A 24,443-nucleotide genomic window follows, 5' to 3' on the forward strand; every position below is an offset into this window, starting at 1 on the left:
GAATTATCACATCCAGGTCCTGCGTGTGTTGACACCAAGTGTTCTTGAGGTACCACTGCAATTTCCTCATATGCAGTTTTGCATATGGAATCATGAGAATGCAAGAGGCCATGAATCCAGGAGCTTGCAGGTATTTCCTTGCAGGGAGCTGGGACAGGCTTGCCAAGTCCTTGAAGTAAACTGAAAGAGTTGTCTGCTTCTCCTGGGTGAGATATATCATCTGGGCGGCTGTGTTCAGACTCGCTCCCAGGAATGTTATCTCCGAGTGGAAAAATCAAAAATGGTGCAATCCAGAGTATAACCCAGGGAAGAGAGAAGAGTCTTTACAAATTCTAGATCCTTTAACAGCTGTTCCTGAGAATTTGCTTGAATTAGATAGTCGTCCAAGTATGGATAAATCAGAATTTTCTTTTGCCTGCAAAAAGCAATGACTGGAGCCAGGCACTTTGTGAAAAAGTACAGTTTTGTACCTACCATAAATGTAGATGTTCGAAGATCCACATTGCTGCAGTCCTTACACTTGGGTAGTCCGCTGTCCTCGGTCGGCCCGAATATCAAAGTATAAGGCTGGCGGTCAAGGCATTTGACTGACATCAGGACGTCAGGGTACAAATGCGCATGACCGACGTCATATCCTCAGTCTTTTCTTGCCCCAGATGTCAGAAGACCCTAAAAATAAAGGTCAAAACCAAAAGACAGCAAAACAAACAACCAAGCACCCTTGCCCTAATTATATGTACAAAATACACACTATATACAATATGTACAACTCAACCCACACAACCACCTCTAACTACAGAGGGAAGGAGGGAGGTGGACTGCAGCAATGTGGATCTTGAACATCTACATTTATGGTAGGTACAAAACTGTACTATGTTCTTCATCTCACATTGCTGCAGTCCTTACACTGGGCTAGAATCCCAAAGCAGAGGTATGGGAGGATGGCCAAACTATAAGAAGCAGGAGCTGCCAAAATGCCCTGCAAAACACAGTGGCAGTGTAAACCAGCCCTGGATTTAGAGTAAAGTGGCAAGTGATAATGCCTAGAGAAAGTATGCACTGAACTCCAAGTAGCTGCCTCCAAAATATCCTTGGTTGCCACCCCCCTCAAGAAAGCTGTCGGAGTGGCAGTAGCTCTAGTGGAATGAGGCCTAATCCCAGCTGGAATCTCCTTGCCATGATGGGAATAACAGAAAGCAATGCAAAACCCAATCCACTTAGAAATAGTTTGTTTTGACACAGGCTTGCCCTGAGAACTCAAAGCAAAAGAAACAAATAACTGCTGAGACTGCCTGAACCCTTTAGTTCTGTCCAAATAATATCGCAACTGCCTGTGTACATCTAAAGTGTGCAAAATCTTTTCCCCTTTATTTTGGGGATTTGCATAAAAAGTAGGCAAATGAATAGTTTGGTTTAAAGCCACACTAGAAACCACTTTAGGCATAAAGGAAGGATTAGTGCGTAAAGATACCCTATCCTTATGGAAAATCAAGAAAGGCTCAACGCCATAAGGGCCTGCAATTCAGAAACCCTTCTTGCAGAGGTAATGGCCAACAAAAAAGCAGTCTTCCATGATAAATATTTCAACTCAGAAGTAGCTGCAGGCTCAAAAGGTTGTAGAGTGAGTTTCTCCAACACAAAATTGAGATCCCAAGCAGGAGTAGGAGCTCTTTGTGGGGGTCTTATATTCTTTGCCCCTCTAAGAAATTGCTTGAACAAAGGATGAGAAAACAATGGTGGGTCACAATCATAGTGAGCCGAAATTGCTGCAGCATGAACCTTAATAGAAGAGAAAGACAAACCTTTGTCCAGTAACTCAGTAAGATATTGAACAGCCACACTCGAATTAGGCTCAGAAACATCAAAATCTTTTGCTGCACTCCAAAATAAAAATCTCTTCCATTTATCTGCGTACACTTTCCTTGTACTAGGCCTTCTAGCTTCCAAAATAACATTCAAAACTTGCTGAGGAAGTGGAGGCCCACTATGGTTCAAAACAGAATATGCCAGGCTGTTAGGTGCAGAGAGTGAAATTGACATTGAGCAAATGGCTGTCCTCTTGTGACAACAGGTGTGGAATCGAAGGCAAAGGCCATGGAGGCTTCCGTGCCAGACTTCTCAGTAATGGGTACCAGTGCTGTCGAGGCCAATCTGGAGCTATTAAAATCATCCTTGGCTTGTCCTGTCTGACCTTTAGAAGTACCTTTGGGAGGAGAGGCAGAGGTGGAAAGGCATACACATGAAGATTGCTCCAATTGAAAGAAAGAGCATCCACTCTCCAAGCTGTGGGATGAAACCTTTTTGTGCAAAACTTTGGCAGCTGATGGTTTAGTGGAGAAGCGAACAGATCTATGTCTGGAGTTCCCCATGACACTGTCAATTTCTGAAATACATGAGGATCCAATTTCCCACTCATGGGATCCATAATTAAATCGCTCAACACATCTGCTAAGGAGTTCTGTGCTCCTGGCAGAAACCTTGCCTGAAGATTGAGCTGTAAACTGAGAGCAGTCTCCCACAAAATCATTGCTTGCCTGCATAGAGGATAAGAATCGCCCCTTGCTTGTTGATGTACCACATGACAGTTGTGTTGTCTGTTAGAATCAACACCTGCCCTGGAAAAGTAAATCAAGCTATTAATGCAAACTGGACTGCTAACATCTCCTTCAGGTCTGGCAGGCCACTTGTCTTGTATCCACTTTCCATTTAGATGAGCTCCCCAAGCTTTGTCTGAGGCATCTGTTGTTAAAATCTCCTCTGGCGGGTCACAGAGAGTCCTTGTTTAGGTGACATTCCTGAGCCCACCACAAAATTCCTTTTGAATGCAAGGTATTATTTGAATGACAGTGTCTAGATCCTGGCAGTGCTGTGTCCATACATTTTGAGATACCACTGCAGCTTCCTCATATGCAGTTTGGCATTGGGAAGCACCAGAATACAAGATGCCATGAACCCTAAGGCTTGAAGGACTGTCCTTGCAGTCACGAGATAGTTGATGGAAGTAAAGGGAAAGACTCTTTGTCCGGGTTGTCATCGAGGTGGGATGCTGTATTCAGTCTCACACTCACAGAATACCCCAGGCATCTTAGCACTGCTATCACATATTCCAAATGATGAAGAAGCTCTTCCTTGAGCCAGAATCAGGCAAAATAAGGATAGATCTGTATTCCTTTAGCCTGAAGAAAGCTATCACAGGAGCCAGAACTTTCGTGAAACACTCTGGGCGCAGTAGATAAGCCAAAGGGCAATGCAGAGAACTGATAGTGAGAAGTCCCAGCTCGAAAGCAGATACTTCCTGCAACTTAGTCTTATAGGAACATGAAGGTAAGCCTCCTTGAGATCCAAAGTTACCATCCAATGATCTTTGCCCAGCAGAGGTAAAAGCTGCTGTAACGTCAACATTTTGAACTTGGGAATGTCCAGATAAGTGTTGAGGATAGATAAATCCAAATTGGTCTCCACGTGTTCCCCTTCTTTGGTACTAGGAACAGGCGAGAATAAAATCCTAGGCCCACTTCTGGCATAGGGACCGGCTGTATGGCCTATTTTGGAGTAACAGAGAAACTTGCTTGTGAGCCTCTATTCTTTGTTGAGGAGGAGCGTCTGGCATGCCTTTGAAAGGCAAGGTATGGAAATAAAACCTGTAACCGTGGTGTATGATATCAAAAACACCCTGTCTTGGGTAATTAAACTCCAATTTTTCTTTGAAAAGTGCCAACCTTCCTCCCAAAGGTGCTGCCAGGCAGAGAAGGCTCTGGCAGCTGAAAAGGTCATTGTCATTGTTTCTTACGAAAGGACCCCTGCCCTCACCACCCGAAGAGCAGGAGAACTCTCTGTTCTAGGCCTGAAAGAGCCCTGAGCTCTGCCCCTACCACATCTAGATCTACCCCTAGACTGGGAATCATAAGAAGGATACGTCCACCCCTTAGTAGGCCAATTTCTACTAAACTTTGGAGGCTGTACCTGCAAAAAATCTTTAACAGTCTGCATAGACTTAGCCTTGTCTTCCATTTTCTTTAAAACTGCCTCAACAGGGAAACAACACAACACACAGATTGTAAAGGAGCATCTAAAATCCTTGTTTTAACATGGTCAGATAAATTTTGATCCCTCAGCCTGGCGTGCCTGCGAAGAACTGACCCAGTGGCAGCCACCCTAGACGAGGCCTGTACAGCATCAAAACCACATTGCAAAGAATGCTTACCCACCTGTTCAGAAACATGTACTAAATCTTGCAACTCTTTACAATCAATACCTTCTGCCAGAGCATCAACCTTAGACTTCAATTGTGAAAGAAGATAGTTTTGGTATTTCAACATGTGAAACTGGCAATTCAAAGCCCTCATAGCAAGAGTGGAGGAAGTATAAACTTTCTTTCCCCATCTATCCAAGGCCCTGGCCTCTTTGTCTGCAGGAATTCTTTACAACAGAAGCCTTAACACCTTTAGGCCCCTGGCTAACAGTTTCTGGGTCTGCCCTAGGACTCTTAAAAGATACTTATGAGCTTCAGGCACCCTGTAATACCTATCCGGTTTAACAGGAGCAGGAGGCAAAGAATCAGGATTAAGAGAAGCCTCTGTAAAACATCTTCCACTACATCCAAAACAGGAGGTATAGCCAAAGGCCTATGCTGGGGTAAAACAAAAATTCCCTAAGCCTTTTCCTGGAATCAGAGAAGTCCTGACCTTCCCACTTAAAATGCTCCCTCATGGAATGAAGAGTTTCTGAAAAGAAAAATCCTCATGAGGAGAAGCAGAAGGAGTAGAATCATCCACATCAGAATCAGAATAAGGAGAGTACTCCTGCAAGTCTTCAGCCGAAGACTCTGAAACATCTGAAGCCTGCTCAAAACTCCCTAGCTCAGGCTCCACCCTAGGTCTCTTATCAGGAGGGGGCACAGAACCCCTAATCAAAGTAATCAAATCTTCTGCCATTTTAAGCATATGCTTCTTGGGCACAGTTCCTGAAGAACTAGGGGTAACACCAACTGAAGCTAAACCTAGCCTGCCCCTGGGAGAAGCCTTGGAAACAGAAGGAGAGGGCCTAACCACCCTAGGCAGGGAGGGGAGTATAGTAACCTGAGAAGCCCCATCAGCCTGGCCTGCCTCCTGAGAGGCCACATCCTGCAATAACAAAGACTCTCCCTGGGATCCCAAAGAAACCTCTGGTGGAACCACCGGCTCCACCGACACCTCTAAAGAACCGGCGTCCGGTACTGGGTTCCTCTAGCCTAGGTTTAACTGCTTTGTCCTTGCGCTTCTTGAGCATCTGGCGGCATTTTATAATTGCACCGCTTCCGAGACTAACCTGGCACAATCTAATCTTCTCTTAATAGTGCGCTTATTGAATCTAGCACAAGGCGACACCCAACAACGTCGTGCTCAGGCCCTAAACAAGGAATACACAAAGTATGGTAGTCTCTATCACGGTATCTGTTTCCCACAAGAAATACAATTATTCACTTTTTCTGACATCCGGTAAACCACTGAGGCAAGAAAAACTAAAATATTCTAGCGGGTACCAGCCAACTTTGACTCGGTCTGAACCTCCAATCGAACAATTTCAACCGGCACTTAGCGCTGCTTCTGCATCGGACCATGCGGCAAAAGACTGAGGATATGGCGTCGGTCATGCGCATTTGTACCCTGGCGTCCTGATGTCAGTCAAATGATATTCGGGCCGACCGAGGACAGCGGACTACCCAAGTGTAAGGACTGCAGCAATGTGAGATGAAGAACATCTCTGGGAGTGTAGATAAGCCAAAGGGCAGCGCAGAGAATTGATAATGTTGCTTGCCCACCCTGAAACGAAGGTATTTGCCTGCAACTTTCCCTGACAGGAATGTGCAGATAAGCTTCTTTGAGATCCAATGTTACCAGCCAGGAATCCTTTCCTAACATTGGCAGTAACTGATGCAGAGTGAGCATTTTGAACTTTGGAATTATCAAGAAAGAGTTCAGGATGGATAGATCTAAAATAGGATGCCAGGTGCCTTCTTTTTTTGGAACTAGGAAAAGTCTGGAATAGAAACCCTGGCCTACCTGCTGAGTAGGAACTGATTCTATTACTCCCAGATGTAACAGACAAACTTTGCTTTTCTACTTTTGCCCTTTGGTTTGGAGGATTGTCCGGGAATCCTTTGGGTACTGAAAAGGTGTGGAAAGAAAACTTGTGCTCTAGGGATACAATTTTGAGTACCCATTTGTCATCCGTGATCGTGGTTCAAACATTTGTAAAAAAGGGCCAACCTTCTCCCTAAAGGACTCTCCGGGCAGACAAGAACAGGCAGAAGTTGGACAGTCATTGAGAATGTTTAGACTGAGATGCAGGTTTAGAACTTGCTGCCTTGGAAGAGGAAGCCTGCCAACGCTTAGACCTTTGAGGGGTAGCCACCTGCCCCTAATAGATTTGTAACCTCTAGTCCTAGAACGGCTCTGTCTGCTCGTATCAGGGAACATCCAACTCTTAGAAAGGTAATGCCTGCTACAGCGAGGAGGCTGAACCTGCAGACAGTCTTTAACTGTCTGCATAGACTTGGCCTTGTCTTCCATCTTCTTGAGCACTTGCTCTGCTTTGCTGCCAAAAAGACTGTCCTTATGCAAAGGTACATCTAAAAGCTTAGCCTTAACAGGCTCTGGTAGGGGCTGCTCCCTGAGCCAAGCGTGCCTTCTAATAACACAGCCACTAGCTGTATAGCCCTACAGGTAGCTTCTAGAATGTCAAAACCACAATGCAAAGAATGTTTATTGACTAGACTGGCAGAATTTAGCAAATCCTACATATCCTTGCTCTCCGCAAACTAAGGCAAACCTGATATCCTAGACTTAATAGTTTCCAAGGTGTGCTGCTGGTACTTCATCATATGAAAAAGACAATTAGTAGACCTAATAGCAAGAGTGGCAGAGGTATAAACCTTTTTACCCCACCTATCTAGGTTCCTGGATTCCCTGTCAGAAGGAACAGGATTTTTAGTAACAGTGGCCTTACCTCCTTTAGGGCCTTGAGAAATAACCTCTGGATCAGCCAACGGATTCCTGAAAAGAAACAAATGAGAATCAGGAACTCTATAGTATCTGTCAGGTTTCCTGGGAGCAGCAGGAACTGAATTGGGAGTCAAGGAATTTTCCAGAAAAACAACATCAACCACTTCCAACACAGGTGGAACAGCCAAAGGCTTATGCGGAGGCAAATCCAAACACTCCCTAATCCTTTTCTTAGAAAGGGGGTAATCCTGACTTTCCCATTTAAAATGTTCCCTGAGAGTATTTAAAGCATCACCAAAAGAGAAATCTTCTGGAGGAGAAGCAAAAGGGAGGGATCCTCTGCATCTGAATCCTCAAAAGGAGAGAAAGCTTGACAAACTTCTTCATCAACAGAAATACTAGAAGTAACCGAACCTGAAAAGGACAAAGCCTCAGGAGAGACATCCCTACCTCTTCCTGAAGGAGGAGTCTGTGAACCCCTAATAAGAGTCAAAAGGTCATCAGCTATTTTAACCATTTGAGAATGAGGGGAACGAGAGGAAACTGGAGCCTGCTTCTTCACAGGCTTATGACTGGAAGATTTACATGCAAGTCTAAAGGACTCGGGAGGCCTGGCAACCTCCAAAGTTGCAGCTGAAGTCGTCGGTATGAGCTTGCTGTCTGAACAAAGAACGGAGGTCTCGGACATCGGAGTCAGCTTCGCGGCTCCGGACCCAGCTGAAGAGGCAACAGGCGGAAGGTCAGAAGGCAAAATGGACGCCAGAAGCCTGGGGATCTCTGAAATGGTCTCAACCGAGGCCTGTGGTTGAAAATCTGCGGGCTGCAGAGGCTGCAAATGCGCCTCACTGGCTACCGCATGACTGACGACCAACCTAACATCATCCGAGGACTTGACCTTCGGAAGCCTGTCGCGGTCCTCATCTTTACACTTCTTGGGGATATCCGAAGCCTGAAGACCAGCAGATGCCATACCAACAAACTTAGGCCAAACTCCAAAATGCTTAGCTAAAAGCTTAGCCCGACGATGAATAGTACACGGATTAAAGAAAGCACAAAGACAATTATTAACCTTTTCTGACATTCATTAAGGCAAGAAAAGAGGATCCCCAACAGGGTACTTAGCTGCAGCTGACTTCAACTTTGTAGTCGGAAACAAAAAATGGTAAACTGCCGACTGGCACTCGTGCAAGAAATGCTTCTGCTTCGGGCTCTGCAGGAGGAAGACTGAGAAAGTGGCGTCGGCTGCCTCCTTTTGTATCGAACGCCCTGACGTCCCTTACAACCAACAACAGCCAACGTAATTTTTACTTACCTTTGGTATTCTGGCCGATCGAGGGCTACTGGGAGCCGGATAACCCATTGGATAGGACTGCAACAGTGAAACATGACGAACATGAAGATATTGCTCTGGTGGAGTGTGCCTTCACAGGTGAAGACACGGACTTACCATGGTAGGAATAACAGAAGGAAATGGGTTTAAAGATCTAACTGGAAATTGTCTGTTTTGAGACCAGATTGCCCAACTTGCCTTACTGGAAGCATACACAAAAGATGGTCTGTTTTCTTAATGGATCAGGTTCAATAAAGCCTATATTAAGTGTACGCAGTATGTATCCACGAACATTTTTATCACTTTTTTTGTGCTTTCTAGTCACTCAAAGTGTTCATGTAGTCTACACTTCGTGGTAACCTTTATCAATCCCTGTCAATATTCAAAGCTGCAAGAATATCAGCAGGAAAACTAAAATTAGGAGGAAGAAGGTGCGAGTTATGTCTGTGTTGTCTGTTCACTCAGAACAGTGTACACTTGGTATACATTTAGTGTAGACGTTACTGAATCCTGGGGAATGTCTTTAGTCTTATCAAGACAGGATCGAAGTTTCCTGTGCAAATCTAAGGAGTGTAGAAGTCTCTCACCTCTATTTTTTGTGGGTTTGGAAAGGTAGACAGGTAAATGTAAAGCCTGACTGAAAGACAATTCATTGCCCACCTTAGACATTAAAGAAGGGTTTGTCCTCAGACAGACCCCATCCTTATGGAATATCAGGGAGGAGGATAGCCATAACGGCTTGAAGCTTAGAAACCCTTCAGGTAGATGTAAGAGCCACTAGCAAAATAGCTTTTCAAGCATAAAACTTGAGGGATGTGAAAGCCACTGGTTCAAAAGGTAGTAAAGTAAGTTTTTGCAAAAAGAAGATAAGATCCCAGGGTAGTGGAATAGCCGTGGCGTTTAAGTGAAGGAGGCCCTTTAGAACCTTCTTGACTTCTATTCCTGAGAGCACAGGGGTATTTAACTGGCATGCAAGCTGAAGTGGCAGACAACCGCGCCTTTATGGAATAGGCAAGACCAGTTTTGAGTATCTCACATAAGTAGATCAGCATTGTAGGGACCCCCTAGATGAAGGAGATTCTTATTCTTTTGATGATACCAGATAGAAAATATTTTCCATGTGGGGATGCAAGACTTTCTAGAGGTAGGATTTATTGCCTTTTGGAGCATGTGAAGCACATCCTCAGAAAATTGGTGCCTGAATGGGATTATAATTCTATCATCCAAAGTGTTGAGAGTTGATAAGCTGGAATGAAGCAGATGGCCCTTTTTTGTGAGCAAGTCTACTTTATATGGTAGCTAGTGGTGGTGCCCCTGCTAGGGGAAAAAGGGGGTAACCAGAGCTGCATGGGTCAGAAGGGAGTCACTAGCAACATTTTTGGTCTATCTGTTGGATCTTCAGTAGAACCTTTGGGATTAGAGGGCGAGGGGGAACAGCATAGAGGTACTTTCCCTTCCAGCATGGGGATAAGGTGTCCTGAGTGGAAGCAAACAGATCTATTTGAAGACTGCCTCATCTGTGGACTATGTCCAGGAAGAACTCCATGTTAAATATCTTCCGTGGACCTGTTTAAAAGAATCTACACTCACACTGTCCTCTAATGGGATTTATACAGCCTGGAGGGACAGATTTGTCTTTAAAGCCTGACCCCATGCCAGAAGAGCTAGCCCACACAGCTGGTAGGACTTGGCTCTCCCCTATTTGGTGATATACCACAGCACTGTGGTATAGTCTGTGAAAATCCTGAGATGGCCTAGTTTCCAAATGTGAGAAAACAGCTGAAGGGCTTCAACAAGAGCCCTCATTTCTTCCTCACTGATGTGCTCTCTCATTTGTCTGGAGGACCATTGGCCTTGAACTGATAAAGTCAAGGTCTAATGCATCTGTATGCAGTTTTTTGTTGCTAGTGGGTGGGTGAAACAGCAGGCCCTTATTTAGATGGATCTGGGCTACCCACCACTGTAACTCTTTCTTCAGAAAGGGCAAGAATGGGATTTGGAAGTCCAGTGAACGACAATGTTGAGACCACAGAGATTTCAAGTACCACTGGATCTTCCTCAAATGTAGCTTGGCAAAGGTACATTGGAATGGCTGCTAATTTCCCATGCAGTAGTAGATTGAAATGGAAGAAGGGACTAGACGAAGGTGGATATGGACTGTACTTTCTCTTGTGGTAGAAAGGCAGTCATCAGCCAGCTATCCAGTCTGCAACCCAAGACAACTAGATCTTGACGACATGTTAAAACAGATTTTTGGAGATTGAGAGTGAATACCAGTCTCTCCAGAGACTTTGTAACTGAGCTGCAGGCATGCAGTGTCTTGAGAAGTTACTAGGATATGAAGGCCATCCAGGTAACAAAACTTTTGAATTCTTTGAGTTCTGCAAAAGGCAATGGCTGGGATGAGACTTTGTGAAGACCCTGAGAGTGGCATATAAAAAGAAGGGTAAAGGAGAAAACTAAAAGTGTGACAAAAGGCAGAGAACCCAAAGAATTTTGTGCAGCAGGGGTGAATGGGGATGTGCATATATGCATCCTTCAAGTCTAGAAAGACCAGAAAGGCATGGGGAAGGATGAAAGGATGGGGAGTTTATAGTGACAGCATCTTGAAAGATGGTACTTTTATCTCCACTCAAAACCTTTCTTAATCCAGAATGGTTCTCTGAGTACCTTCTTTTCTGGGGACCTTTCATTATGATACTGTGCTTAAAACAGGAATGCATTTATCTTTCCTCTAATGTCATTTATGCTCAGTTAGTATATAATGTAAACAACACATATTGTACCTTACGGGTATGCAGTACCTTAAAATAAAGCATTTCAGTAAAACACATTGTAAAAACAACAAAAATTCTTCTTGGAGCATTATGAATAGCATCTCTTTAGAAGAACAAAGGAATGATGTATCTTTAGGGTTCCTGCTCTGGACCACCCACATAACAGATAACCCCCCCCAATAACTGCTCTCTCTCTCTCTGACCACTCTTCCACTTTTTCAAACTCTCTACTATTTTTCCCTCCAAAGACACATACCACTCTTCCTAGCATGGTGATGGATGAACTCCATTTTTCTGCTGATGTGCTAGAAAACTCTCTCTCCCCAGGAGGCACACTTCAAACTAGACCTACCTCCCTCACTGCTAACCAGTCTGAAACTTTCTGGATATAAAGCAACTCCCACACCTTAGACCTCACCCTATTGACGGGAAACACCTCTACCTCCTGCCAGATGCTCCAACCTAACCCAATGTATGTACGCACAGTATTACTTCAAGGTTTTCATCTGTGTTAAACTACAAAGTACCCATATTTGTGTTTGTAGCCTTACAGTCTGTCGTACATCACCACTGCCCACCTCTAGTCCTTCTTACTTTCTGCTGTTTTTATCTCTTTAATTACAGGAGCTGACCTGCTTTCTCTACTAGCCTGCTGTATTAGCTGAAAGCTCGCCTCTCCTGGTTACTCTGTCCTAAGACTTTCATTACTTTTTCTCCTAAGTACGTTACCCTCCCTCATCTGTAGGCTCTTCTGTAACTTTCTCACCCCACGCCGATAACTGCTCCCTCTCTCTGACCACTCTTTCTAGCTCTCTACTATTTTTCCCTCCAAAGACACGCACCACTCTTCCTGACAGTCTCGCCTTGCAGTTCCTTTCAGCAAACGTATCACACTTGCTGATTGTTTCTGGTGCCTGCCCTAAAGCCCCCCCCCCCAACCTAATTACTCTCTCTTCCTATTCATAAACTCCATTTCCCACACAGTTTTCCTCATCTCCTCCCATTTCACCCATAATGCATTGTACAGTTTAAAAACTGCACTCTAAACTTGGTGCCCATTCTTTCCTTCCTGTTCCTGCTCTGGACCCATAGCCGGCCTTAGGCATAGGTCAACCAGGCGGCCGCCTAGGGCACTGCTCTAGCAGGAGCGCTTTTCCAGTAATCTGGATGGTATAAGTAGACCAGGATGGAGGCACAAGGTGGTGTTGGGGGAGGGGGGTGCTGTGGAGATCTTTTGCCTAGGGAACCAGTTCACCAAAGGTTGGTCCTGTCTGGACCACCCACATACCAGCCCTGGTGATGTACAAATGCCGTTTTTCTGTTTTTCTGCTGATGTGCTAGAAAATATAAGTTTTAAAAAGTCTTGGTAACTGATTTTGCCCTGCCTTTGAGTACTGTTCCTGTGTATACCCTACCTGGTATGCAATGATAATTATCTGAATTGCTCTTGCTCTGCAATGTATTATGTATTTATCTGGTACAATCTGACAACTGTTTGCTCATGTTATACAGTTGTCATACAATAAATGATTTAAACTGACTACCAGCCTAGGACATTTGATCCAGATTATTAGTTTAACTGGATGGCTTTTCTGTCCATTCCTACTGTAACTCACATCGGACATAAATAATGTAAAAATGCCCAGTTAGACCAATGCAATTGCTAGACATTTAATTGGAATCTAACTAAATCTTTTTGGAGTACAATAACACCCAAATTCAATGACTAATGCTAACGCACACTGGCGATTCTGCTTGCAACTATAATTAAATCACAAACGCACCAGACAGTAGTCAATGCTGAATGCTACAACCTACATTTTCTCATGCTCCATAGTACTTGTAGTGCTCAACTGGTCATTAAATCAAGGCAATGACTGTAGCTTTATTGGCCAGTAATTTAGTTTTAATTCACCATTACCTCTGGACTTGAACAAATTACTTAGTTTGCTTCCCTGGCTACACAACACATTTTTCGACCACTACTGTAAGCTGCTCATTGCAACACTACAGACCTGAGCTTAGTATCCAGTATAAACTGATACTTTATTACATCTTATTTTATTCATAGTTCATAGTTTAGTACTAAGCTAACTGCCCTTCCGAGCCATTTTAAGCCTAGCCAATTATCCCTTGTGAGACTCAAACCCTGCACCTTGTGTTTGTAAGGCAAATACCTTAGACATTAAGCCACCCATTAAGCCACCCTCCCAGCGTACAGGATAGCTGTACCTCTAGGGGGTATTCCGCCCATGTTAAACTAATATCTGGCTCGTTTATGCTTTTTTCCCTATTGACTTCATTGTCTATGCCCATTTCACTGCTGTTTTCAGGCCATCTTTCACCTATAATATTATTATATTATTTTTTTTACTGTTGTTCACTGGGCTAAATTAAACATCACGATTTGAGTTGGAAGGCTAAAACTGAGTTGTGTATTGGCTTATGGCTTGTCTTTCCACATTGCTCGTACTGCATCTGCTATACGAACATGTTAGCGAAAGTGTTTAATGCATATGTTATAATCAAACACTCGCTATTTTGTTTTTTATCTATTGCTTCTACCTGAATGTTGTTTTCTTTATATTTATAAATGAACTCTGCTTTGCCTCTTACTTCACATATTACTGTTTTCCTGTTATCAATTGTCCTAGCAGTTCTACACTGCATTCACCTCTCTATTACCTTTGTGCTCCCCACTCTCCTATGCCTCACTCTCACCTGTCCTTTCTTGTTCACTCTGTGCTCGCCAAGTTATCCTGCATCCTACTAATTTCTGCTGGCATTCCTCATATAGGTCGAGACTAACCCATTACCTTTTCTATAGTTTCTCTCTCCAGGTGGCACACTTCAAACTAGACCTGCCTTCCTCACTGCTAACCAGCCTGAAACTTTCTGGATATAAAGCAACTCCCACATCTTAGACCCTGTCAACAGGAAACACCTCTACCTCCTGAAGGACACTCCAAACTAATACCTGCAATTTCAATATAACCCAAATGTATGTACACACAGTATTACTTTGCTGAGGTTTTCATTTGTGTTAAACTACAAAGTACCCATATTTGTGTTTGTAGCCTTACTGTCTGTCGTACATTACCACTGCCTACCTCTAGTCCCTTTTACTTTCAGCTATTTTTGTCTCTAATTACAGGAGCTGACCTGCTTTCTCTACTAGTCTGCTGTACTAGCTGAAAGTTCCCCTCTCCTGGTTACTCTGTCCTAAGACTTTCACTACTTTTTCTCCTAAGTATGTTATTCTCCCTCACCTGTATGCTCTTCTGTAATTCTCTCACACCCCTCAGATAGCTGCTCTCTGACTCTCTCTCTCTGACCACTCTTCCACACTTTTCAGCTCTCTACTATTTTTCCCTCCAAACACACGCACCACTCTTCCTGACAGTCTCACCTTGCAGTTCCTTTCAGCAAACTTACCATACTTGCTGATTTTTTCTGGTGCCTGACTCCATCTTCTGGGGCCTGCCTGCTCAGTTTGCCCTCACGTCTGATCCTTTTCCCACCCCCATTCCCAACCACCCCCACACCATTTCCTTTATACCTAACCCCTCAGGAAATTCCACCCCTCTAGGCCCTCCCCTTCCTGTCCACTAGAAAATTCCCAAGGCCATCCCTTCCCTCATACACTTAAAATACTACACTCTCTCAGCCTCTTAATAGTACCCATCTACTCTTACTCCTCCTACTGGTGACTACTTCCTATTTTCACTCACTCACTTACAGCTCCGGATTAATAACGTCCTTATTACTCTATCCCTAACTTCTCATAACCTTAACAAGTATTCCATTCCTTACATCTGAAAATGACCCTCCCAAACTACACTCTTCTCTTCCTACCTCCCTTACTTCTCTACTTCAGCCTTACCAGTTACAGCTATCGCCTAACTCCAGCAAACAAAGACTCCACAAACACCCAGACAAACTCAACTATACTGCAGTCTTTTCCTATCTGCTCATCTATCCTTCCTTTGCATATCCAGTTACCTATGATCAAAATTCCTCCTTCTCAAACTAGTTATTCCAAAGATAAAGCTAAATACCTTTATTTTCCTCATACAAACACAAACTTTTCTTCCTGCCTCAAGCACTACCCCAAGCAGGTGACATTCATCCAAATCCAAGTCCCACCTCTCACTCTCCTACCAATAATACAATCACTCCTATACTAGTAAACCCTACTCGCCCCAAAAACATCTCATTCAACTCAATGAATACCAGAAGCATACTTAAAGCAAGTGAATTCCATGCCTCAATTGCTCACCATACTCCTGATATAGTCACCCAAACAGAAACCTGGCTAAAACCTTGAAACCTAGACACACAAATACTTTCCTCCTGATTATAATATTCTTCGTTTAGATCGCCAAAAGAAAGGGGGTGGAGTTGCTATACTGTACTCCAGACAACTCATTGTAACATGCTAGCAATCCTATTCCACACTTTCCTCTAGCAGAAATTCTGACAGCTGATTTTAAACTTAATAACTACACTACAATCACTGTAGAAGCCATCTACATTCCTCCAGGGGAAAACATTCCTGTATTGGAAAATGTTCTCTCATCTCTTGCAACATATCCCAAATGAAACCATACTCCTCTGGGATGTTAATATTAACGGTCTCTCTCTCTCTCTGTACCCCTAACTCCACCTCTTTTATTAACTTACACAGGTTTACTCAACTCATCTCACAACCAACTCATAACAATAATTCATGCAATCCTACCACTCTTCTTGACGGAATAATAGTCTCTGATCCCAGCAAATATCATAACCCAGAAACACTACTCCTTAAGTGACCACTCCCCAGTAAAAATCCTTAGATTTACTCCTCACTTCTCCAGGCCACAGATATATAACCTGCTGCAAATTAACTTCTGCCCAGGCACAATTAAAGACCTCCTCTCTAGTATTAACTGGAGTACTCTAACCCAACACCCCCTCGAAGCAGTCCACTTTTTCAACCCTAGTTTTCAAAATATTCTCAACAGCCTTACACCTCTCCGTACAGTTCAAATTAAATCAAACATATGCCCATGGTTAACGAATGCTACTCGGACCCCAATGAAAACCCGAGACAGGATGTGGAAAACATGGGTTAAAACTAAACATCCTACTGATTTACAAAAGTATAAAGAACTTAGAAATCTGGCAAAAAAATCAACATATTAAAGATAAAAGGGATTTTTACTTTAACCCCCACTCAACTCAAAGATCAACCCTCAAAAATCCTGGAACTCTATAAACCAAATATTGCATCCCAGGAACCCTTCTCCCAATTCCTGTCCTAACAAGAACACAGAAAATACTTCTACAATCTTTATCAGCTATTTCATTGAATCCATATATAAAATGATCACCTCTAAACCCTCTTAGACTACCACAACAAACTTTAAAAACAGCGTGTCTACTAATTCCTCTGAACCCCCTTCTACCCCAAATTCCTCTACTACTTTCTCTCTCAGATCTGTTCCTACTAGCTACATTACATTACATCTTTACTCTCCAAACTAAAACCTTGGTCCACATCAGCTGACAATATTCCTTCCTATTTCCTTCAGTTAGCTGCTGACTCACTGGCTCTCCCTGTATCTATCTTGACAAATCACTCTGTCTCTTGAGTCAAAGGTCCCCTCTATCTGGAAAGAGTTCTATACCCTAAGTATACACAATGGGAGCAACTCCACAGAAATCTCTAACTTTAGGCCCATAGCAATCCTATCCCCGCTCTCAAAAGTCTTGGAGAAATGCATACATAAGCAAATCATACAATACCTACTACAGGAAAACCTGCTTACACCCACACAACATGGCTTTCACCCCAAACATAGTAGTACCACTGCCCTCATAGCCTTCCTTAACATTATTTCTCTGGCCAAAGATAAACGTGTCTCTTGCCTTTTCTTAGACCTATCAAATACCTTTGACACTGCCTCTCACTCTCATCTTTTGACTAAACTGACTAACCTTAACTTCTCCACTTCTACTGTTGCTTGGTTTTCCAGGTCACAGATCAAACGCAATCTGTGAGATGGCTTTCTGCACTTTCCCCTACTCTCCCAGTAAAAATGCGTGTCCCCAAGGCTCAATACTCAGCCCATTACTTTATATTCACTAATTTACTCTATACATCATGTCCCCAGTCATCCCTAGTACAATATGCAGATGATTCTACAATCATCACCACTGCCGATAACCCTTTGAACGCCTATCTACCAGTCAGACATCCTTTAACTCAGTTGAAAGCTGGCTTACTAATAACTTGCTTATCCTGAACACAAAAAAACAAAAAAAAAACAAAACTCCTACTCTTATTACCTAAAAATCTTTACCATCTTCAACCAACCTTCTCAATACGGTCTCTCAACAACATTCCTATCCAAGTAGAATCCAACACAAAACACTTAGGTGTCATCATAGATGACCAACTTAAATTTGACTTGCACGTCAATAACTGTATCCAAACGTTTCATCTAAAACTGGGCCTCCTATATAGAACTAAAAAGTTTCTTACTAACAAAGCAAAGGTAACTCTCTCCCATACTTACCTCCTCCCTAGCTTCCTCTATAGCTCTCAAATCCTTACAAATCTCAACTCCTCTCTCCTTACTAAACTTGAATCAACCTATAAAGTAGCAGCCAGATTCGCAGCACATCAGACATACAAATCCCATCACTATCCAAAAACACCTAAACTGGCTTGAACTATCCCACCAGCTCCTCCTCTCTCAGCTCCAACTTATTCATTCCATTCTATATCTACCTTCCTACTGCCCTAGCATAATTCCTCTCATCTCTCATTATTCCCCCACCAGGCCTCTACGCAGCTCAGACCAAGACCTCCTACAGATCTATAAACCAAAGTCTGAAATAGGATGTAACGTCTATAGCCACCATCCAACCACTTCTTGCAACAAGCTGCCTTTGGAAATTAGGTCCCTCAATCAACTTAAACATTTCAAAGAGGCTACCAAGGAATACCTAAAAAGCAACTGGTCCTGCCACTGTACCAACCCCTCTTAATCTCCTCCACTATCCTACCTAACCTGTCTTCTACACTGATTTTGCTTTACTAACCTCTTCCTCTCTCTACCTTAGCTCTTCCTAGCCTTCCTTATCTCTATGACCCCAGCTATCTTTACCTCGAACTGTAACCACTTCTTACCACTATTAGGTTACACCTCTCATCTCCCTCCTTCAAACATGACGTATAACATCAGCTAACATTTCCATTTTTCCTGTATACCTTTTAGTTTGATATAAGCTGCTTATATATTGTTATATAGCATACTTAATATACTTCTTTTTACTTCCATTGTAAAATGTTTTTCTTTTTTGAATCACTCTGTTAATGCTTGTTTGTTTGTGTCTTTCGGCTTTTCCCGGTTAGGGATCGCCTCAGCGGAACTCCGGTCCGCTAATGATTGGTAGTTGATTTTTACGTGCCGAGTTACCAGCCCTGACGCACAACCTTCAACGAAGGTATGCCCATTCACGCATGTCTCCACGCAGAAGACGCTCTAGCTGAGAATCGAACCAGACAGCGTCTTACTGTGAGGCGACAGCGCTACCGCATGAAAAAACATGAATGCTTATGGAGCTTTTCTCCCTGGGCCTCGGCTGAAAAAGGGCTACTCAGCTCAGTCGGACTATCCCAGTCACCAAATCTAAAATAAATAAATAAAGGGCAGCAAAATACTCTGACCAGATTAAATTTATAAGCTTAACTGCCGCTTCTTCATTATATTAATATCTTGTCTTATATTCCTCGCATGAAAATTTACCATAACAGGCAAGAGTTTGGAGAACTATCACAGGGTAAACACAGCAAATGAGGAGAATAAAGTACTATTTTTTTGTTCAGGAAAATGCATATACTGCAATACTGTACAACTGTTCTGTTCAATTAATGAATATTGTATTGGACATAAAGAAAAATGTATGCAGTGACAAAAATGCTTTTCATGATGGGAATAGGCACTTTTCATGATGGGAATAGGCAATTTGACAAATGGAAGTTTGGTTAAACTACATAAATTAGATATCAAATTGAAATGAAAATGTTCTAATGGAGGAGGTTCACTAAAAGAAAGCACTGCTCTTTAACCAAAGATGTAATGACAATATTAAATAAGGTGCAAGTGGAGTAGCTCCACTATAAAATGTTCTTATATCTTACATTTGTTCAGAGGAAGGTGTTATGATCAAATGGTCTAGAATCTTTCATGACATACATGAATTATGGACGTGAGAATGATTTGCACTGGAAATAAAACAAGGGAAATGAAGCATGTAAAAGACATTTGTAACACATCTGATGGCGATGATCTAAACAATTCAGTCTTAAGATTTTCACCAACAAAATTTTATTTGTCATTTAGTGAAAATTCAGCATTGTGTAAACTGTGTTTAATAAAAGAAGTTTACACATATGACTCTCTTGGGGAGGGTGACAAAAGAAGAAACGAGTGCAGTATAGCTTACATACTGAACGGCTGTGCCAGAAAACACTGCAGGAGAGAGTGCATGTTCTTTTAGTCAATGTTATGGTGTGACAGAACTTGTGCATGTGCTGCATTTAATTTTTGGGTTGTGGAGTCAGAGAATAGGGAAAAGATGAGTTTCATGTTTTTTCACCGTTTCCCTCTAAGTTTTTGTGATCTTAGTTAAGTTAGCGATTGGGGGACAGAGCCCCCACATTGTGGGTTCGGGGGATTTTCCCCCTCCAAAAACAATTACTTAAGCTTGCTTAGCAACCTTGTTAGTGTTGCTTGCTTCAATGTGAGGCTTAAGTAGGTTTTCATGTTTTCGCCATGCAATTATTTGTAGGAAATCTGAAGAATGTCATCAATGGCAATAAGGAGGTGAAAAGTGAGACTAATTCAACTATCCAGACATCTTCCTTAAACACACTGCAATTACAGACCTACAGTAAAAGCCCTGCCAGTTTAATCAGCAAAATATTTTTTATCCTAAAGATAACAAAAAAGTTACAGACACTGGGAAAAAAAAAAAGTAACTTCAGACTTAGTGCAGCTAGAAAATAAATTCAGTTTGTGTACACTACTTGAGCTGCACTAAGCAGTCTGCATACACCTTTTGCTGGAAAACTCACATGGTTTTGTTTCCTGTATTCTGGAGTCATATGTCAATCATCTTCCTACTAAAACATATGTGCATCTCTCTCTCTCTCGGCATTTCCCGGTTAGGGGACGCCACAGCAGATCACCTTGTCCACTCATGACTGGCAGTGGAGTTTTTACGGTATCGAGTTGCCAGCCCGGCGCCCAACCTTCCACAGAAGGCACGCACACACACACACACACACACACACACTCACACACACACTCACACACACACTCACACACGCCTAGGGACAATTTTAGCGTGTCCAATCCACTTGCAGCATGTCTTTGGGGATGTGGGAGGAAACCCACATGACCACAGGGAGGACATGCAGACTCCACACAGAAGACACCCCAGCCGAAGATTGAACCAGAGAGCCCCTTGCTGTGAGGCAACAACGCTAACCACTGCAGCCGTCCACTAAAACATATGTGCATATATGTTGTAATTCACTGTCACCCACCAACATTCTGCTAATCGCTTTAAATAAAAAAAAAAAACTAAACAAATTAACACACAAATATATAAATCACTTTCATATCCCTAGTTGAGACTTTAGTGGCAAACCAGCAAGGCCTTTACTAAAGGTGAAGGGGACCCCATCATTAGCCCTTTTTGGTAAAATACAGTGCAAACGTTCTCACATTATTTGTTATATGTCATTTGTACAACATTTTAGTAACATACAATGATTCCTAAACTTTCACATGTATATGAGCCACCGTAAGTCTTAAACTTTTTGTTACCTCTGAAAGCAAATTAGCAAGCTTACACTACTCACTAGTGTGACAATCTAAATAAAAAACAGTCACAAACACAAATCATCACACCATTAATATCCCAAATACATGCAAGCAAAATAAAGCATGTGCTTTTGTTTTCTACTGACTAAAGAATTATTTATTACCTACATTCAAAGTTGCAATCTGAGAATCGAGAGTCCTTCTCCATTCTCTCTCGCTCCCGGAGCTGTTGGTTCAATATCCTCAATCTTCTATAATGGAACAGACAAGTAGGAAAAAGAGCAAGTACAATTACCCATGAGATCACATGCTTTAAATGTAAATGTGATTATTTACTTAAGATGTTAACTGGGGGTAGTGTACTCTTCCCAGCCACATCCTTGAAATACAGTAAGAAATAGCAGAATTTTACAAAGACATGATTAAAAAAGGAGATGGCAAATTTATTTAGAAAAAAAAAAGAACACATATACAGACATTCATGTTACACACACACACACACACACACACACACACACACACAAAAACCACAACACCCTCCTAGAGTATAAGCAACTACGAAACTCCGCAAAAAAAACTAATAATTAAAGCACACAAAGCCCACTACTCCAAACTCCAGTCCTTGTACTCAACAAATCCCCAAAAAATTTGGGACTCCATCTCATCCATGCTGCACCCTGGCAACAAAAAAAATAACCCTGCCCAGACCCCAGCCTCTCCAACCTTGAAACAGCCAGCCAGTTCAACTCATTATTCATAGACTGCATAGCTAACTATCAGCCTCCTTCCCAACCCCCTCCTCTACCACCACGCCCTCCTGCCCTAACCACCACCCCAATCATCTACCTTCCTCCACATCAATCATCTACCTTCCTCCACATCCTTCTGCCTCAAGCCCATCCCCACAAGCAGTATAAAAAGACTTCTCCTCAAACTCAAACCCTGTCACAATACACCCGACAACCGTCCACCCACCTTCCTCAAACAATCTGCAGACAGCATTGCCTATCCCACCTCTATTCTTATAAATAGATCCATACAAGAATCATATATCCCTTCTATCTGGCGTCATGCTTACATCATCCCCCTCCACAAAGGTGGCAAAAATACTGATACCACCAACTTCAGGCCTATTGTCATCCTTTCTCCTCTTTCTAAAATACTAGAGAAAACAATACAAGCACAACTCATGGCACACCTAACACTAAACAATCTCCTCTCCCCTACCCAACACAGCTTCCGCCCTGGCCACAGCACCATGACTGCCCTTCTTTCCTTTCTTGAAACCATAAACCTGCGAACAGGACTCAAGCAAGTTTGTATCCACACTATTCCTAGATCTGGCAAAGGCCTCTGACATCATCTCATACACCCTACTTATATCAAAACTCTCCACCCTACACCTCTCTCCCACCACCATCGCTTGGTTTTCCAGCTATCTTGTCCAACCGCCAGCAGGCTGTCCAATGGAAAACTTCAAACTCACCTTCCTTCCCACACCCAGAGGTGCCCCACAAGGTCCTTTTCTTGGCCCTCTTCTCTTCAGCTTATTCATTAACAACTTTCACCAATGCATCCCAGACTCATCCATCATCCAATATGCAGATGACTCAACAATCATCTGCTCAGCCTTCTCCCCTTCCGAGCTCCTAGAAAAACCCAACTAGCCTTCTCCAAAACAGAAACCTGGATGCAGTCTAACCATCTGGCACTAAATGCAAATAAAACCAAACTAATGTTTTTTTTTCCCCCTACCAAAAAATCCATTGACAAATCCACATTCACCATATAGAGCCAAAACACCCCCCTCCTTGAAACTGTTCCCAACACCAAGCTTCTTGGCATCATTAATGATGAAGAACTAAACCCACATCCACTCCACAATCAAGAAAATCCACCAAACGTTAGGTCTCAACAGGCACAACTGCTTCCTAAGCCCCTCTACCTGTCAAACTCTTGCATCCACCTTCTTACTCCTCTCCCTTATGTATGGTGCCCCTCTTTTCACCAATCTCCATTTTGGCCTTCGGTCCAGACTTGAATCCTGCTATCACAAAAATATTCACTTTATGTAAATGTTGAAATTTCTGTACTGAATTATGTCTTTTCATTGTTGTAACATTGTGATAAGCCAATTGCAAGTATGGAGCTTATCTGTAATTGTTTTCTTAGTTAAATGCCACACTAACAGATTCCCATGGCCTTAGTGCGTTATTTTTAACATTTATCACTGTATTTCCAGCCTAGCATTTATTTTTGTTTTTTCATCCTGCTTAGGTTTTCACTTGTACATCTATACACGTTCATTCATATTATGATTTGTTTTTAACACACAAACCTAATGAAGTATTTATTGATATGAAAGCGTTCTTTGTTAAATGTTGTATATTTATTAATATTTATTCTGGTATATGGCTATCGGTAGATCTTTCTGTTAGTCAGTCAGCCATTTTTTAGTTTGTTTCTTAATTAATAATGTTTGATTAGTTAGTTAACCTATACAAAATATTAATAACCTGGTCTTAGATTGTAATTTGTCTCTAGCTTTCCAGATTCAGTTCTAGTTAGCACAGTCTCTGATTACACTATGGTGTCTAAAGGGGAAGGGGGACTTGGCTAAAGGAATGATTTTTAATGCTTTTATTGCTCTTAACAGAACCACCCTTTGTAACTACTCCCTTGCTCCAAACAAACAATTTTTTATGCTTTTCATTATACTCAACTAGGATCGCTTGTGTGTGTGTGTTTCAATAAAGGACATTCCATTTTTAACTCAACTGTGGACTATCTACTGTTTGACTATTTGATTATTTTGTAACACTTATTTTAAAGTTACATTTTACAGTTCGATTTTTATTAAGTGAACCAAGTGCATAACATAATTTAGAAAGTGAATATCACACCCTCCACACTACGAAATTTCTTCTTGGTTTGAAATCTAGATGTCCCAGCCCCCACCTCCCTGCCTACCTATATTTCTTTCCCTGGTTATCCTCATTCAGTTTCCTCTCACAACAGACAGATCACATATCCACTGCACCTCTTAAAGCCATTTTATATCTGGACATACCTCTAAATACCTGCAACAATATCAACAATCTCACCACATACAGGACAGTAAATTAACTCTCCCAGGCATGTAACCCACCCTTCTTCTTAACAGGCACTCCTCCTAATTTGTGACTATGACTAAACACTGGGAAGATTCCAGGCTGCAGAAACTCCACCTTCCACAATCACAGGCAGTGGGAAGATTTTAGGCTGCAGATACTTCACCTCCCACAATCACTGACAGTCAACTCTGTCATCCCTTTAGTGTTGCATGGTACTACCATCTTCATTTTGTAAGGTCCCAATATGCTTGCTCCCAACACTTCTTAAATTCTTTTGAAATCACCATTAAATCTCTCATTACATCCTCCACCAAAAACATAGAATCAACCACAGACAGTGAAAAAATCTTCCTCCT

At 42.4% G+C, this 24,443-nt stretch overlaps 1 protein-coding gene across 1 annotated transcript in view; it reads right to left on the bottom strand.

Moving 5' to 3' along the window:
• CCDC14 (coiled-coil domain containing 14) overlaps positions 1-24,443 on the bottom strand; it is a 708,632-nt gene that overhangs the window by 171,354 nt on the left and 512,835 nt on the right. Inside the window, exon 10 of the mRNA XM_044074917.1 lies at positions 21,143-21,225. Coding sequence (XP_043930852.1) covers positions 21,143-21,225 — 83 coding nt within the window. The remainder of the gene's footprint in view (positions 1-21,142; positions 21,226-24,443) is intronic.

Source organism: Protopterus annectens, chromosome 6.part0, assembly GCF_019279795.1.
Source record: "Protopterus annectens isolate FY-2018-M chromosome 6.part0, PAN1.0, whole genome shotgun sequence".
Lineage (NCBI taxonomy): Eukaryota > Metazoa > Chordata > Ceratodontiformes > Protopteridae > Protopterus > Protopterus annectens.